The sequence below is a fragment of the Dreissena polymorpha genome, chromosome 11 (assembly GCF_020536995.1).
Source record: "Dreissena polymorpha isolate Duluth1 chromosome 11, UMN_Dpol_1.0, whole genome shotgun sequence".
In the NCBI taxonomy this organism is placed as follows: Eukaryota; Metazoa; Mollusca; class Bivalvia; order Myida; family Dreissenidae; genus Dreissena; species Dreissena polymorpha.
The window spans coordinates 25,285,438-25,303,486 of NC_068365.1; the positions used below are offsets into that span (position 1 = coordinate 25,285,438).

Genomic DNA, 18,049 nt, shown 5'->3' on the forward strand with positions numbered 1-18,049 from the left:
ATAATGACAACAAATTAAAATTATTTAAAATTGATAAATAACTATTAATTTTATAGTAACTTTGTGTTAATGTCGAGTTTTATACCTTCATCATTCCGGACGATCCTGGGCGATCCCGGCTTTTAGTTTCAAACGTTTTTTTCATTGAGAAATCACGTCACTTCGAGGAAACCAATCAAAAACCGTGTCTAGCGGCATTCCGTTTAAAAATAGGTACTGACGTGTTTTACCAGGAAAACCGCCGGGGATTTTCTGAATTGTTGGCCTCTTTTTGATTGCAATCAGGGGGTTCCGAATCTATTTCGAGATACGATCCGTTTATTGTCTCCGAACTCACTCTGGGATTTAATTGTCATCTGATCGTACTGTATTATGATTTTTGCATCTTTGAAAAGCTTATTTAAAACGCAGTTTATTGATATAGAACATATAATCCCGCCCAAAATACACACGACCGGTCGGGCATGTTCCTGGGACATTGGCTAGCCCGGACCAAGGTACAGGCAGTGAATGTCGTTCGGACGTGCCTTAGTGTTAAGCCCTGCACATTTATGTCAATTTTCTGTAGAATGGCCTCTATATTATCGGAACACATACTCAAAAAGCATGTTGATGCAGTGTTTTTTGAAGGGAAGTGTGTTTAAGATAATCGGTTGCGCGTTTTACGACATCGGATTTTGGGCGCGAATACAACTCGGGTACAGTCTAATATGGACCGAGTACAATTACGTTTATTTACCGTACCTGGGGTACATGTAAGTATACTTAGAGTACCCAGGGTACATGTAAGTATACTTAAGAGTACCCGGGGTACATGTAAGTAGTACCAGAGCCGACAATGACCAATCGAGCTCCATTATCCCTCATGAACCGACTCAAAAAACCGAGTCGGCAATATTTGACTTAAGTTTTGGTTTGGTTGCTCTCGAGGGATCGAACATTTCAGAATCTTCCTGAAAGCCCTACGGGTTTGATCCCCAGAAGCGACATTGAAAACTAGCATACTTTGTTATTTAAAAGGCTGCTAAACCTGATATACAATGATAATGTGAATTTTCTATCACATGATGTTCATCAGTCATATTATATAAAAACTTACAGCAGAAGTAAACAACTGGACAATAATTAATGAACGCATCTTTCATTTGTCTTTGACACTTTGATTTTGACATGGCCTAGATTTAAATATGTGACTGGACTTTACCAGCACTCTTGTAACAGAGCCAAAGTTTAAATGTACCATTGAAGATCACCTAAATCCAGATTTGCTATTATAGACGTGTGGAAAGTTTTAAGGGTGTGACAAGTAAGCAAAAATTGGTCATTACCCAGAGGCCACAACTGATCTATGACTGTATTAAAACAAGAAAAATCAGTGCCTGATTTAGATTTCCTTAGATAGTTCAATAAAAACTAATTTCATAAGCCTGGTAACAGTTTAACGGTAATGCTACCAAGTGTCACACCAGGGCCTTGAATTTGAAATCTAGGACATGCATGGTCATTTCTTCATGAAATCAGGACACAAAATTGTATTTTAAGTCCTTAATTGACCTGGCTATAGTTCTCAGATTATTATAAGCTCAATCAGTATATTTACATCATTATTTATGCTTTGTGTATTGTAAACATATACACAATCATGCAGTTAATGATAGCAATAAATAATATCAAAGCTACTCATACTATAAAGGTCATTGACAAAGCCTATGGTCAAAATGTGAACACATTGAGTGTTAGCGCCCTCTCGTGCCAGCAAAAACAACACGTTGACAGGTTGTCATTTTTGACAGTTCTACTTTCACTTTCATTTTGTGATATCAAACTATTAACAATTATGTGGCTGAGAAAAATATCGCCATTGCTTTTTATGCCCCCGGTAGGGTGGCCTATATCAGTTGAACTGTCAGTCTGTCCGTCCGTCCGAAAACTTTAATGGCCATAACTTTCTTAATATTGAACATGGCAACTTGATATTTGGCATACATGTGCATCTCATAGAGCTGCACATTTTCAGTTGTAATAGGTGAAGGTGAAGGTCATCCTCGAAGGTCAAATGTCAAATATAAAGCTGTCTGTCTGTCCAAAAACTTTAATATTGGCCATAACTTTTTCAATATTGGCTTGCATGCGTATCTCATAGAGCTGCACATATTGATTGGTGAAAGATCAAAGGTCATCCTTCAAGGTCAAGGTCAAAGGTCAAATTTTGCAATATTGAAGATAGCAACTCCATATTCGGCATGCATGTGTATGTCATGGAGCTGCACATTTTGAGTGGTGAAAGGTCAAGGTCATCCTTCAAGGTCAAAGGTAAAATATATGGCTTCAAAGCTGCGCAGCAGTAGGTATTGTGTTTCACACAAAACCTACCCTCTTGATTAATATATTTTCTGCACATTTCTTCAAAAAACTTACATCAATACACGATTTTCTTCGTTAATTCAATCATTCCTGACAGACTTGTGTACATATTTCGCTTACATTTTGACGCGCGTAGGTAGGACCGCATTACCGCTTCCGAAATGTGTATTCATACTATTGCCTTCGAGGAACTTATCTGATGTTTGACGGAAAGGGCCGAAAATGTGCGAGTGTGGGTCAAGTTCCCCACAGGTAATACTTTCCCGTTCCCCCAATTTTTTTTCCGTACCTAAAATTTTTCGTACCCAATTTTTTTTTCGTACCCAATTTTTTTTTCATCCCCAATTTTTTGTTCGTACCCAATTTTTTTCGGTCGCAATTTTTTTGTTCCCAAATATTTTTTTCGTACCCAAATTTGTTCTCATACCCAAATTTTTTTCGCAAAATTTTTGTACCAAACTTTTTTTTCGTACAAACATACACAATTGTGGTGATTGTGGTGATGTAGATAAACTTAACTTGATGCTTTTATATCCATCCTCTCAAAAGCATCGTCACACCAGCACTGTCAGTACTTTGATTTCTATCTCGTGGCCACGACATAGCTAACTCGTGGCCACGAGATAGAAAAAAAGAGGAGAGCAATTTAAAAAAAGAGAAGTGAATGTCACCTCTATGAAGAGCTATTATTGTTTCTGTTTCTTTTGTTCTTTTGATATTGTCAGTTGCACTTACACTTTTATACAATTCGATCTCTAACTCATAATTCAATTATAAAAGATGATCATTTCAGTGTTTTCACATTAACACTCTGCTTATTGTTCTTAACGATCGTCGCAAGCCGTTACATTACTAGTGCAAGATCGTATTAGTATTATGCAAATTATATTGTGTGCGACATCAAAATGAAAATGTCGTTTAACAGTAACCTTAACATTAATAAATATTAAACGCGCCCACATACCTTTTCCTTTAACATTTTTTTCTGGATTTGTTTATGGAGACAGTGAAATGCTAGAAACGCTAGTGTAAAAGTTTTAAATCCCCAATGGTTACGATAAACAGGACTGTATAACTCAGTGTGTGATTTTATTCACACTCGCACAATGCCAACAAATCAATGAGAGTTAAATATAAATGTCAAAACACTCAAGCTGATTGATTGGCCAGGGTACGAGTTTTATTGTCTAAAACTGTACACTTGCGCAAAAATTATGTTCCTGTTGTTGAGATTAATATTTAAAACATCTTTAAGTACAAATTGAGTTGTTGTTTCAATCAAACTTAAAAATCAAGTATTTGTGGACATTGTGTTGAATGGAATCACGCCGAAATATCAAACACTCACATAACGCTTAAGTGCTCTTCATTGTTGTTTAGAACCCATTAACAGCTGATCAGGGCAACGAGTGATGAATAATGCAAGTGAGGTAAATAAAAATTGCGCATTTAATAGACAAAGGTTGAAACGCTGATATCAGTTTAAAAACGAATTTAGGATACAGTGCTGGCAACGAAAGAACTTAATTATTGTAAAGTGATATTTTAACGTGCAGTTCACGATGTTAGTTTCAGTGAAAGGACGCACGAACGAATCTGGGGAAATCCCCATTTTGGCACGAATTCGAGGTATGTCTTCGTTTGCTATAAATCGCCCGGTACAGACGCACGAGCGGTTCAAAAGTAAGAAACTGTCCGGGACAGTTGAGTAAAACCATCTCGGACAGTTTAGAATAGTTTTGGACCAGTTCGTACACCATACAAATAGCAGGTCAATTTCTTACAGTGTATAGGAAAAAGTCCGGATAATGGAATGCCGGACGGACAGCTGGACTGCTTAATGCCACCCTAGCAGGGGCATACAAAAAGGCTAAAGATATGTCATATATTGATTTCGTTGAGGCTTGATGGGTAGACAATGAGTACCCCTTTCGATTATAATATTTATATTGTTTACAGATGATATTCAGTATTGTAATGATGTTCACAATTTTACAAATGACTAATTGTATTCGCTTTCTGTTTATATGCTGTTATATGTGGATTATAATGAATTGTTCACTACTCCAGTGAGTCTTCAAAACTAACGTAACGATGTAAAAGTTTACTCATCTGTTGTTTCTACTCCAAATTTTATGAACATGTCGAATAGCGATAGGCTGAAATCCCTTTTTATCAATGAAGGATTAACAAGAATTTTAGCCAAAACCTGCTTTTTAATTTTACAAAGAAGACAGTTCTACATGTGTAAATAAGTAGTAGTGTTGCTTATTTTATGTAAATAGCAGCGATAGTATATTTATTATCTTTGTCATATAATGTACTTGTGTATAGTAAGAAATTCTAGTCATAAGTTGATGGTATATTGAGCGTCTTTGTGTATAAAATCTATTATATAGGATTAAAGATGATAAATTCTCTTTAACGCTCAAATATAGTTATTTAGGTTTTAATGTAACTAGTGGTTTATAACATAAATGCTTCTTATTTTTTAACCATCTTAAATAACTGTTTTATTAAAATACAGAATGCCGCTGTAAACCAGTTCACTTAGGTAATCGCTTTTTTACATCATTTTAACTATGCGCATTAGTACCCAGTTTTACAATCACCAGTGTTTTACCAACTTCAATATTTTATTACAGGTGTTTAACATAATTTAACAGGGGCAATATGTTTTTGTTTTGTTTTTTTGTTTTTTTTATGATGTATGTTTATGAAACATGTATTTGTAAAAAAGAAAAGAAAAAAGCAATAGTTTTAAGTGTAATATTACACACTTAAATGTCTTTTACAAATCTATAAGATTGGCCATGCATGTTTGTAAATTGTGTTATTGTATGTATTATTATATTGTACATGTCATGGACTAGACAATAAACTTTGAAACTCTCATCTGAATGGGTGCTTAAACTGAATGTATATAAAACGAAAATATGTACATTTGAAAAAACGAAAATTCATGTATAACTACTCATGGTAAATAAATAATGAGTGTTTTTAAATCGTCGATTATTTTGTGTACCTGGAAATAAAATTCCTTTACACTAAAATATGCCTTATACAGTAAAAATATTAAATGAACAAGCTCTTAAAGCATGTCATCACATTGTTTATTTTTTATTTTTTTAGCCGTGTCAAATTATATGTGAAAATCATTTGATTCGACAATTCGATTCGTAAAGGCCCAGTCTCACAATGATGCCGGTGAAGCCCCAGTGCGTAATCCGAGATATACCAGAAAAAATTATACGCATCATCACGGTTTTCGCCGGTCGACCGGCGTAAGCAAACCGGGATGGACCGGGGCTCTACCGGCAATAGTGAGACTTGAGCTTACGCGGCACCAATCATAGTACCTGGTTGGTTGGCATTTGTGAAAACTCACATAATGAAAAATTATACAAGATATTTTGAAACAAATATTCTTTCTGTAGAACAATTTACTTGAATCTATGTTGCACTTGGTGCATTGGAAAGATTCCCTTTCGTCGCTTTATGAAAACTAAAATATTGCGTTATTGGCTGAAAATGATAAATGATCAAACTTCATTATTATACCATTTTTTAGGGAACAGATGAATATTAAAAAAAAATGTGCGAATATAAATAATGATGCCACGTTTTGAAATCACCTTTAGAGAATCTGGACACAATGCTTTCTTTATACACCTAAATTGTCTCAAAGAATGACAGATACAATTTTGAAGGATGGAATGATACATTAGCCTCACAGCCAACGAAAGTAATGTGTATTGTGTTGTCCATTTTATAACGTACTGCGTATAAAATATAATACCATGACACCCTGAGTTATCAGTTATCAATGATGTCTTGCAAACATGCTATTGAACTAAAACAAACGTCGCAACTGTTTGGCAGCAGCTTTCAAACTTGTCACATCGTCATACTCATTAATTGTTATTCTGCAAACGTTTATTGATTGTGATGTCGTTCATCTGTAAATACGTCATATTGTATATCAGTTTTTTTCAGAAGAATTTGTTATATTTTCAAAGAAGCCGGCGACTAAGCATTTAAACTGGTGTATTTTCACCATTTCAATTGATATTTGGGGGGAAAGTAGGCGGCATATAGATTGAATTAACAGGTGAAATTGCCGGCTGCTGGAGCTTCCGGAGAACACTATTGATATCCTGTCTCGGCCATATTTCGTGTATGTATAGGTATTTGGGCAAAGGCAGTTTGCCGAATTCCGGATAACCAAATAAAAACTTTGGTGGTTAGCTAAACTATAGCGAATTCCCAAAAAGATCTTAACCCATTTATGCCTTGCGTCTAGAAAAATGCCTTGGCAGACAGCGTAGACCCAGATGAGACGCCGCATGTTTGCTTAAAAGAATTTCTGTAAAAAAAATCTATATATAGAAATAACTATACTAGACATCCCTAATTTTGGAAATAAATTAATCGAATTTTGAAGGATGGGAGAGTCCACTAGGCATAAATGGGTTAAACGTATAAACTATGCGCGAACACTGTTAGCAAGGGTTGCTTTTGAGCTTCTTGCTTACGTGAGCGTGTATGTTACCTAGATGATGCCATATGTGCATACACGTGTACTTATATAATAAACAACGCATGTTGCTATGGGTTCAGGGCCGGGACCAGCGCACTACCAGTTGCCGACGACCGTTGGGAGGAACCAGGCGGACCTTACGAAAAAGTTTGCACCGGCGTTCTCGTTTGGATCCCGCTCCTGGTGTAAGTAAAACCGAATGTGAACTAGTTTTTTATGATTGAATCTATTATTTAAGCCCGATCACAACGAAAGCCTCTTTTTTTATAGATATTCTCGAGTGATTGTTTTCTGGGAAGAAACATTGCGGCATGCGTCTTCATAATTTAATCATATCACATCATTAGGCGACCGCAAATTAACAATCTGACGCTTCGTTTTAGTACGAATCTTACATGCTTACCAAATAAAAAATGAAGCTCGTATACTGCAGGACCCTCATAAGTCAACTGAGCCGCGTTCTGAGAAAACTGGGCATAATGCATGTGCGTAAAGTGTCATCCCAGATTCGCATGTGCAGTCCGCACAGGCTAATCAGGGACGACACTTTCCGCCTAAACTTGATTTTCGGCAAGGAGGGACTTCCTTGAAACTAAAAATACCATAAAAGCGGAAAGTGTCGTCCATGATTAGCCTGTGCGGACTGCACAGGATAATCTGGGACGACACTTTACGCACATGCATTAAGCCCAATTTTCTCAGAACAAGACACAAATAATCACGGGCGTGGCCTTTCTGTCTAAAATACTCGCAAGCTATATAGCCGTGTGAGTTGAAGAATAACGAATTTAACACGTAATTTTGATAACTTTTTTCGGACACATTTAGAACAATTGAAAGAAAAAGAAGCTTTAATAACATTAACTCTTCTCTTACTGCTCTAAACTGAAAACCACGGATTGCATTTTTTTTTTTTTACTTCTAACCAAATCTAATCGTTGTGGATCAGTGTTATTCATTAAAATCAAATTATGTAAGTATGCGTATTTCAAGTGTTTACAACTAAAAAAAATAAAATCAGGGAAAACATAATAATATTAATTATGTATTACAAAAAGAATAGGCAACATATTTTGCTATCAATGTTTGCGCAGGATCGATTACTTTTGAAGAAAAAAAGTAAATGGAGTGAATTTTTTTGTAGAATGCCATTTGTGTAATATTTATTAAAATCATAAGTTTATAAACAAACAATGCACAAACAATGCCAGTGAAAAACCAGTCTTAAAGTGCGAGTGTTTTTTGACAGCTTTGAAGACGGACAGCCGACCCGTGTACTTTCCCGTGTTCACAACATCCCAGAAAAGCACACCCGCGTTTTCCTTTGGTTACAAACGCAAGACTCCGGGTAAGATACACACTTCAGTTTCCGTGCTCGTATAATATTAAACAAACACGTGGTGCATTACGAAATTCCGTTTGCGTGTTGCGAGACCTTTCCCCGTGTTCCCCAACCCATTGTGAAGAAGGAAAGAACAGGCGCGACGTGCGTGCGTGATTCGATGCCTAATTTCATAACAAGAGCATTTTATTTTAAATACTTTTATTTCTTAGTCTAAAGCCCAAGAATATTGTATGTGATTGTGCGTAAGAGCGTGATGTTCATCTTCAAAACGTCATTGTGCGAGGACTCCGAAATATTATTATATCGTCACGAAGGCAATACGTGTTTTTGAAATCGCATTTGGTAGTATTTTTGCGTTATATTCCTAAGTAAATACCTGGCGAAGTATTGAAACTGTTGTTAAATGGTAGAAGCTCCTTAAGTAATGACTTCACATTTATTGGCCCACAGGCTGCATCGGTTGTAGATTATTGCCTTGTTCCTTATGAGTCACTAAATACAAGTTTTGGGCAGTTCGGAGTACTTAAAGTGTCTGATGTTGTGGATAAAGCATCTCTATTTAGGCAACTTGGCAAAAATGCACTACCAGATCATTCTCTCCTTAGATGGAATATATTGTTTGATGTTAATTGTACTTCTGATGATATTGAACAGAGAGAAAAATCCATTTTAATAGAAAAAACAAATTTTGATACAAAAAATGTTGATGCAACTATTTTGTCTGATTTTGATGTACGAAACAAGATTTTACACACAATTAATCAGCTGGAGAGCTCAGTTATGTCTCAAGATAATATTAATAAAGCTTACGATGAGTTTGTCAACATAGTTCATGGTGATATGTATGAAAAATTAAATCATAAGGTTATTACTTTGTCTTCCTCTGGTAACACAAAGAAGAAATTTAAGTCCAAAAAACCTTGGTGGTCTGATCACTTACCAATGTTATGGACAAATATGTGTAAAGCAGAAAAACAATGGTTAAAATGTAAAACAAATGAAAAACCACATTATAAGCATATCTATGCTCAGAGTAGAAAACATTTTGATAGTGGTGTCCAACGGGCTAAGAGGCATTTTGTCTATCAGGCTCAGCTTGATTTGGAATCTATAGTTAATGCTTCGTCAGGTTCTTTTTGGAAGACTATTGGGAAAATAGGGATAGGAAATGAACGATTGAAGAAAATTCCTTTTGAGGTAAAATTGGCCGACTGCTCCATCAGTAATGACCCTAATGCTGTTCGTAACAATTGGTGTTCTGACTTCGGAATGCTTCTTAACCCAGAGGACACAATCGATAATAGTAATAATAACAATTTTGATTGTTCAACTCCTGATGGTAATATCTATAGATGAAGGCTCTGTTTTTGATAGAATTATACATATTGATGAGGTTCTTAAATTTATTATATACCTGTTAAATGCTTTAAAAAAAATACAGGTTGTATCAATCGTTGAAATAACAAGGGACAAAATTGTCACAAAACCAGGTTTTCATTGTGAAAAAAAAATCTGATAAAGGGAGACAACTCAAACTGAACTTTTGAAATGAACAAACAAAATTAACCCCCTTTGTAAGTTTGTTTTAAAATAAATCTATTTTTAGTCGTGGCGACCTTGACATTGGAGATATTGACGTGATTCTTTCGTGCGACACACCGTCCCATGATGGTGAACAAATGTGCCAAATGATTTTAAAATCTCATAATGAATGACATAGATATAGCCCAGACAAGCTCATTTATGGCTATTTTTTACCTTTGAACTCAAAGTGTGACCTTGACCTTGGAGATATTGACGTAATTTTTTGGCGCGACACACCGTCTAATGATGGTTAACAAATGTGCCAAATTATTTTAAAATCTCACAATGAACGACAAAGTTATGGCCCGGACAAGCTTGTTCCGCCCGCCCGCCAGCCCGCCAGCCAGCCCGCCCGCATTCGCCAATCTAATAACCAGTTTTTTCCTTCGGAAAACCTGGTTAAAAAATCCCGTATTACGCTACTCGCTGTTTCCAATTCCGTATTACCATACTAGCCGGACTTCTTCGACCCATTTAATAACGTCACATTACACGCACCGAAAATATAAATATTTTATATTACGAAATATATTACGTAGCACATCGTGTGACGTCATTTCTGTGACAAAACACAATAGTTTTATCTTAACTCTGTAACGACATGTCGGACGTGGTATTTTTAACAGTAAACTATGTGTTAAAAACGTATTTTGGAGTGTGTGTTTATCATGCATAAGTGTATATTTCGATAGGAATACAATAAAATAGTGTGGTTTAAACTAAGTTTCGATAAAGACATGGAAGATAAAAGTGGAAGTGCATATCGTTTAAACGTTTTTGTTATAAACATCGGATTAAAGTTGTCAACTTAATTGTTATAAAAATTGGATTAACGATGGCATTAAGGTAAGCGTGTCGGAAACCTGTGTTTTCCCGGTTCGTATGTTAACACGTTAATTTACATAAACTGTACTCATACGCGTCTTAAATAAACTATGGCGTATCGTTTGAGTCATTGTTTTGTCAGTTTTTTTTAAAGTAAAAAATACATTTGTTGACTTTTTTCGTTAGTTGTTGTATATAATTAAACGGAATATTACGCTAGTAAATTGTCCCAAGAGTTTGTATCACTCTCGTGGCTTGTGCTATTTCGCATCACACTCGATTCTCCGCCTCTCGTGTGATACGTCATCACACAAGCCACTCGAGTGATACAAACTCTTGGAACAATTGACTAGCGTAATATTCCGTATGTATTTTAGCTGAAAAATCTGAAAAAGCTCCTGGTTATGATCAGATACATAATGAGTTGTTAAAAAATGATGGGGCTCTAGTTATGTTGCATAGGTTACAGAGGCGTATTTAGGTGGGGGGCTAGGGGGCTAAAGCCCCCCCAGCTGGCTGGCTAGACACGATTTTTAATAAAAATGAGCCCCTTACAGTTTCAATCCACTTGTGTATTTCCTGTCATATGTCCCTTATAAAGCCATAAACAGCTGTCGTTTTGTGTGATTAGCCCCCAGGCATGTGTACAGACGATCTAACCTTCGTCAGCTAAAGTGAACGCTTCATTGACTGTAAGTAATAAACTGCGCTATTTGATTGGCTGAAGAAGATTCATTCAACTAATGAAATTCATCCATACATTTAGCTATAGATAAATGCTTACAATTGGCTGCCGCATAAGACTTGTGAAAAACAATATTTCAATTTGTAGCAATTAAAGAGTTTAGACGAACACAATGGACAATCATTATTTTTTCGGTAATTTCTTTGATGAATTTAGTTGGTATTAGCTCTTTAGAGTGATAATCCTTTTGAGTAACAAGTTATTGCCAGTGAAATTAAACTGCACACTCAAAGCGGGTATATACGATTTTGTCAAATATTTATGAATTTATATAAAATGTGTAAAAAACTTATTATATATATATTTCAATATAAATTAAAATAAAAGTTAAGAAGAACATGTGTCGATGTGAATCTAAACTTAGTTTAACGGTTTATTTGAGTTCCTGCAAAGATATCTATTCATACGACACACGAACACTAACTCCAATCCTAATACAAAGACGCATGCTTCGGTTATTGTAGGAAAATATGTACGTCACAATCGGCTCGGGGCGCTAATTTGTCTTTGCTGCATTTTATGAAATTCGGCTTTAATGTATAATTTTTCTTGCCTATTTTGTGTTATTGTAACATATTTTATAAATATATTACAATTAAACACATATAAAAGATCGTATATACCTGCTTTAATGAATGGCATTTTTTTTTTATTTGGTTATTTTACAAATCGGGCTAACTGCTTTGATGTTCATCCATAGTTTTTAAAATTAAAAAAGACTCAAAAATGAAGAATTACTTTGCTATATGAAACTAAATCATTTTCTTAAAGCGTGACAACATCGAGGCAGCAACACCCGAATTAAACTTCACAAGAAACCTAACGACTCCCTTTGTTGACACTTTTGTGAACGAAATGGACACCCAATTCAGTGATTTGCAGACTAAGGCAGCCATGGGATTGAAGTTTATTCCTGAACAAATGTGCTCCTCACCCGTCAGTGCTGGTGACCTTGAATGGTTCAATGATGATCTCCCTTCCCCTCAGTCCCTCCCTGCCGAGTTGCACTTTATAGGGCAGGCTAGGTGGAAAGGTGTACCCAACCCACCTACTTCCCTTCAGGGCTCTGTTGCACATTGTGATTCCCAGCTTTACCCCACCATTTACACTGTTTTGTCCATATCATGTGTGTTCCCTGTCACATCATGCGAGTGTGAAAGGAGTATCAGTGCCCAAGGACTTGTTAAGACAAAACTAAGATCATCAATGGGTCAGGACAGGTTGTCCGCTGTGTGCCTGCTTTCCATTCATAGGGACATGGACATAAACATTTAAATGTTGTACCTAAGTTGACCTAGTAGGATATCCAACAAGGTTAAATAGGAGGTCCACCCATCTAACTCCGTTAAAAAAGTTATTGATAAAGATAATGTCTCCCATCACTTTAGTGGTTTGAGAGACATTTGATTTACCCCTGTGTGTCTGTCTGTCCGTGTGTCTGTCACACTTGGTGTGTGAACTCAAGTTTTTATTTGTTTCACATGCACTTTTATCATGCAAAATGCGGATTAGATACCAGGAAATCGCATCATTTCAAGGTGCCATTTAAAAAAAAAATCGACGACGGAAGGGGACACCCCTCCCGCACCCTCCCCAGTTGAGCCCCCCCTCTGAAAATTTTCTGAATACGCCTCTGGGTTATATAATAGATGTTTTATTACTGGTATAGTGCCCAAAGCTTGGTCAAAAGGCATTATATCGCCTATACCCAAGTCTTCAACGGCAGATCCAAGAGATCCTACAGTATGTCTTACCGTGGAATAACACTCGCCCCTACTATGTACAAGATATATTGTAGTGTATTAAATAACCGTATCGCACAATGGTGATCAATAGAAAATGTTATTCATGATGAACAAAATGGGTTTATTAAGGGAAAGAGCACTATTGATCATGTCCATGCTTTGACAAATGTAATTAAAACCAGAAAATTGAAAAAGTTATCAACTTTCACAGCCTTTATTGACTATCGGAAAGCGTACGACACGATTGATAGATCTCTTTTATTTGAGAAATTACGGGGACTACGGGGCCGCCTGCTTCAAGCCGTGATGTCTCTATACAGTGATGCGAAATGTTGTGTACGGATAAATGGTTTCGATTCAGAGTCGTTTGACGTCAAATGCGGCCTGAAGCAGGCCTGTCCTTTGTCCCCTGTGCTTTTCAATCTCTACATAAATGATTTGATATCTTTGTTGAGTAGCCTAGGAGTAGGTATTGACATAGATGATCAAAAAGTGTTTATCCTCCTTTTTGCCGATGATGTAGTTCTGCTCGCAGAAAATTCTGTTTTCCTCCAACTGTTGTTAGATTCCCTATCTGTCTGGTGTTCACGAAATAAAATGCAAGTTAACTGTGAAAAATCAAAAATTGTTCATTTTAGACCAAAACTTATTTTAAAAATTGAACATGTGTTTAACATTGCTGGTATGAACTTAGAAATTGTACATTGTTATAAATACCTTGGTGTTATCTTAAATGAGCACTTAGACTACCATGAAATAGCAAAAAGTGTAGCTATGTCTACATCTAGAGCTCTGGGTTTAGTAATTTCTAAATGTAAAGCTTTTGGTGGCTTCCAGTTTTCAACCTTTACAAAACTGTTTGATTCCATGGTATGGCCCATAATGAATTATAGTTCGCCAATATGGGGAGATAAATCCTACTCATGCATCAACGCAGTTCAGAATAGAGCCATGTGGTACTATCTTGGTGTTGGTAAATACACGCCAAATGCGGCTGTTTTGGGTGAAATGGGCTGGACACCACCAATAGTTAAACAATGAATATCTGTTTTTAGACAGCATTTTAGAAATGTGAATATGGATGAACCTAGAATTAACAAGAAAATGTATAATTGGACAAAATCAGTAACTGTCCGAAATGGGTACACAAGATTAAAGGTGTGTTTAGATGAGCTTAATATGTCTGATATTGTAGATTCACCATTAGGTAATAGAAAACATGTTATAAAGGATATAGAATCTAAGTTATTAGAGAAGGAACCTGTTGAATGGAAAAATGTAATTAATAGAGAATCTGGACAAAGGGGCATATGAAGAAATAAATTAAGAACTTATAAACTTTTTAAAGTAGATTTTGGTACTGAAACATATATTAGCAATATACCATTCAATTATAGAAGTGCTTTAACGAAGTTTAGGTGTGGTGTGGCGCCGCTTAGGTTAGAGACTGGCCGGTTTGAAAATATTGAGCTATGTAATAAAACTTGTTTCCATTGTACAGATAATATCGAGGATGAAATACATGTACTCTTTCACTGTCCATTGTATGTTGATGCAAGGAAAATGCTAATGGATAATTTAAGTGAAAATCCTGATAGTCATGCCATGTCATATTGTGAAAAATTGAAATACATATTTACTACAGAGAATGTTATGTACTTATCAGCAAAAACCTGCTATTCTATTCTTCAGTAAAGGAAAAAATACATAGGTTTAAAACTGTAATGAGACCTTTTTTGGAGTACATGTATTATATTATTTTCATTATTATATCCACAATTGCAACATGTTAGGTAGTGCGAAATAACTTCCTTAAATGGTGTACACCCAGAATGAGGAAACCCAATCCTGTATTAAGTCACACAGATTGTTAGGGGAAACTGGGTAGGGCTATTGATTCCTGCGGAAGAAGTATGAACTGGATTTCTGTTCTGCTAAGTATGTCTCTATCATTCTGGAGTCACTGTTCAGGGGGGTTATAGTTATAATTTTTATCTGATTGGTTTTGTAAGCTATGTAAATATGGTCTTTGCTTATAGTGTCGGTTAGTTTTAATCTAAGCAAGGGTAACCATTGCTAATGAATTTATGTCCGACCTGGTCAGAGGTGATAGTTGATATCTTACACAATTTTATATTAAACGCGTCCGTGCCTCGTTTCGCAGTGTCAGTATTTTACGTCAATTTATCTTATGTCAGTTCTTAATCATGTATTAGCAATGGCAACCTAACTTTAAACTAACTTTTTTTAAATGTAAATATGTATATAGAGAACAAGTATGTGGAAGATACGCAATATTTAACTCTTCATACATGTAGTCTCTTATAATTCTTATATAGAATGGACATTTTCATGTTTTATGTGTGTTTTAATGCTATGTAATTATGATGTACATGAAATGGATGAGACTTTAATAAAACATTGAATTGAATTGTAAATTTTTAAAGCTGGAATTGTTACCCAGGTTACAACGTTAAATGGAACCACTAACGGACATCAAAGCGAACACATTTTTTTAAATTACGAACTCCCATTTTGCAAAACATGGGTTGATTTTCGCAATATCAACTACGAATCGAGGGCAACCATACATGTACACAGAACTGTTTGATAACTCTAGACTAGTACTTATGGGCCATTGCATGCAATACATGAAAGAACGTGCACTGTGAATACATGGCAAGCGATAATTGGAAACCGTCATTCAACGTCTGTTTCGTTTACCAGATTGGGTAATCACGTGAAAAACAAGATAGCGACGTCCATGCCGAGGCAGGTATTTATATACCGTTTTATACCCGTTATTACTTGTATTGATTGTTAAAAAAACGTTCAATATCATATAATATCAGCAAGAAAATTACAACGTTTATTTCGTATTAATATTCGCTCTATATCTCGACTTTACTCGCGCCGATTTTTTTAGCGGGATAACCTAATTACAGCTCAACGAAGAAAATTAGCGGGGAGTAAAGTCGATAGATAAAGCGAATTTTAATACGAAATAAGCTAATCATCTTTTTACTGATGTGGCTGGAAAGTGAGCGTCATTTAAAAATTAAACAAAAGTAACGAAGAAATTTCAACGGCGAAAAATGACTGTCTCGGCATGGACGTAGCCAACTTGACTATAACGTGATTACCTCCTCTGTTTTAGTATACCCTAAAAATGTAATACATGTTTTGCACAACTAATTAAAGTGAAAACTCTATGTGGCCAATGTCTCATACTAGTTTTGGTACTTTATACTTATACAAAAGGGACTGTGCGGTAGTGTATTTACCGATAAAGGATTTACAAATAACGCGGTGTACATTTGTACCAGACTCTTTGTAACGATTTGCTTATCAAAGCATTGCGACTTTCAAATGACATATTAAGACATTCATAAATATTTCTCACAACCACGCTAATGAACGTGCAGTGAATTTATCTATTTCTGAGGTATTGATAAAAAATAAAAATAAACTCACGCTTTATGCTTTTGAATAAAATTCAAGGATTGGTTGAAACCTTTAACTTATTCCATTGTTTCATGAATGGGCACACTCAAAATGTACGCATATAAATTTATTTGGCGTTGTTTCATTACAGAGAAGAAAGGCATCGAGCCGGGACCGGCAGCTTATGACACCACCAATATGGCGCCCACATGGATGCGCAAGGCGCCCGCCTTCATCATTGCGCACCGGAACAAGCTGCGCTCTGTGGACGCGACGCCGTCGTCCAATACGTACATGCTGCCGTCGACCCTCGGAAACCGCGTCCCACACCAGCCGGGTGGTATTGCAATCTCCATGTGCGAGCGTCGGGAAAAGTTCGGGTATGCCGAGGATCTGGCCAAGACCCCTGGGCCTGCGGGCTACACGCTTCATTCGGACAATTCCACGAAAAAGAGGAGCCCGCAGTATTCGATGCTAGGAAGAAACATTGTGCCGACAAAGTACAATCCCGCCCCTGGACCCGGGACGTATAATCCGCAGAATGTAAACAGTTTCTTTAAAAGCGGACCCAAGCACGTGATCGGGATTAGACATTCGGAGTTTGTTATGCCTACCATAACACCGGCGGATGTAGCTTAACATATTTATTTGTTATGCAAATATTAATATTTAGTGTTTAATGTTTCTCACAAATTTTCAACGTCCTCCGCTAGCAACGATTTTTCATTGCCCTAACCTCGATGCGTAAAAGCTTTTCTCGAAAACCACTTTTTGGTAATGAAATTTAACTACGGCATATAATAAGTATATCTATATTTTGTACATTTGGTATTATGTTTCTTATGTCACTTATTCCTGTGTGAAAATTGTTTTCTATTGTTCACTTGCATAGATAGATGTACGTGCATTTTTATTAACCTAAACTATGTATTATATAGTTACCTTGGTAGTTTCGTTGAAGTATGTGAAAGACGTACTCTTTTTTGTCAACGATATCAAATTACTACCATGTTTATCAATTTTAATTGTAGGTACCGGTATGCACAAATCGTACAAAAATACGCCGACAAGGTTTTTAATTATGCTATTATGAATTTGAAATCATCCTGAAACAATGTTCGAATGTTCTTTTTTCTTATTCAAATATATTCGACTATCAGATTTATTAAACCAGAAATCCCCATTCCGATCTTGTGAACGTTCGATAAATATGTATAATCATTGTCGTAATAGAACTAACACTCACAAAGATCGTATATGCATCTTTGAAGAAGCGGGGTAATGCAATCTTGATTTCAAAACATCAAATTTGTGTTCATTTGGTATATTGGAGAATCGTTTTAATTTCCGGTTCCTTTGTTTCTAAATAGTACATACGTTTCATTTTTTTCAGCATAATGACATATGAGCAGGGCGCTTGTTATTTTGTCATTCATAACAAGAAATATCTTTAAAAA

At 36.0% G+C, this 18,049-nt stretch overlaps 1 protein-coding gene across 1 annotated transcript; it reads left to right on the forward strand.

Annotated features, from left to right (window-relative positions):
* The first annotated feature begins 6,974 nt into the window (after window positions 1–6,974).
* LOC127849706 (outer dense fiber protein 3-like) lies at window positions 6,975–17,775 on the forward strand. Its single transcript, XM_052382452.1, has 3 exons — window positions 6,975–7,089; window positions 8,154–8,252; window positions 16,744–17,775. Exons 1-3 carry the CDS (start codon window positions 6,975–6,977, stop codon window positions 17,229–17,231), a joined length of 702 nt encoding a protein of 233 aa, XP_052238412.1. The 3' UTR covers window positions 17,232–17,775.
* The last annotated feature ends 274 nt before the right edge of the window (window positions 17,776–18,049 follow it).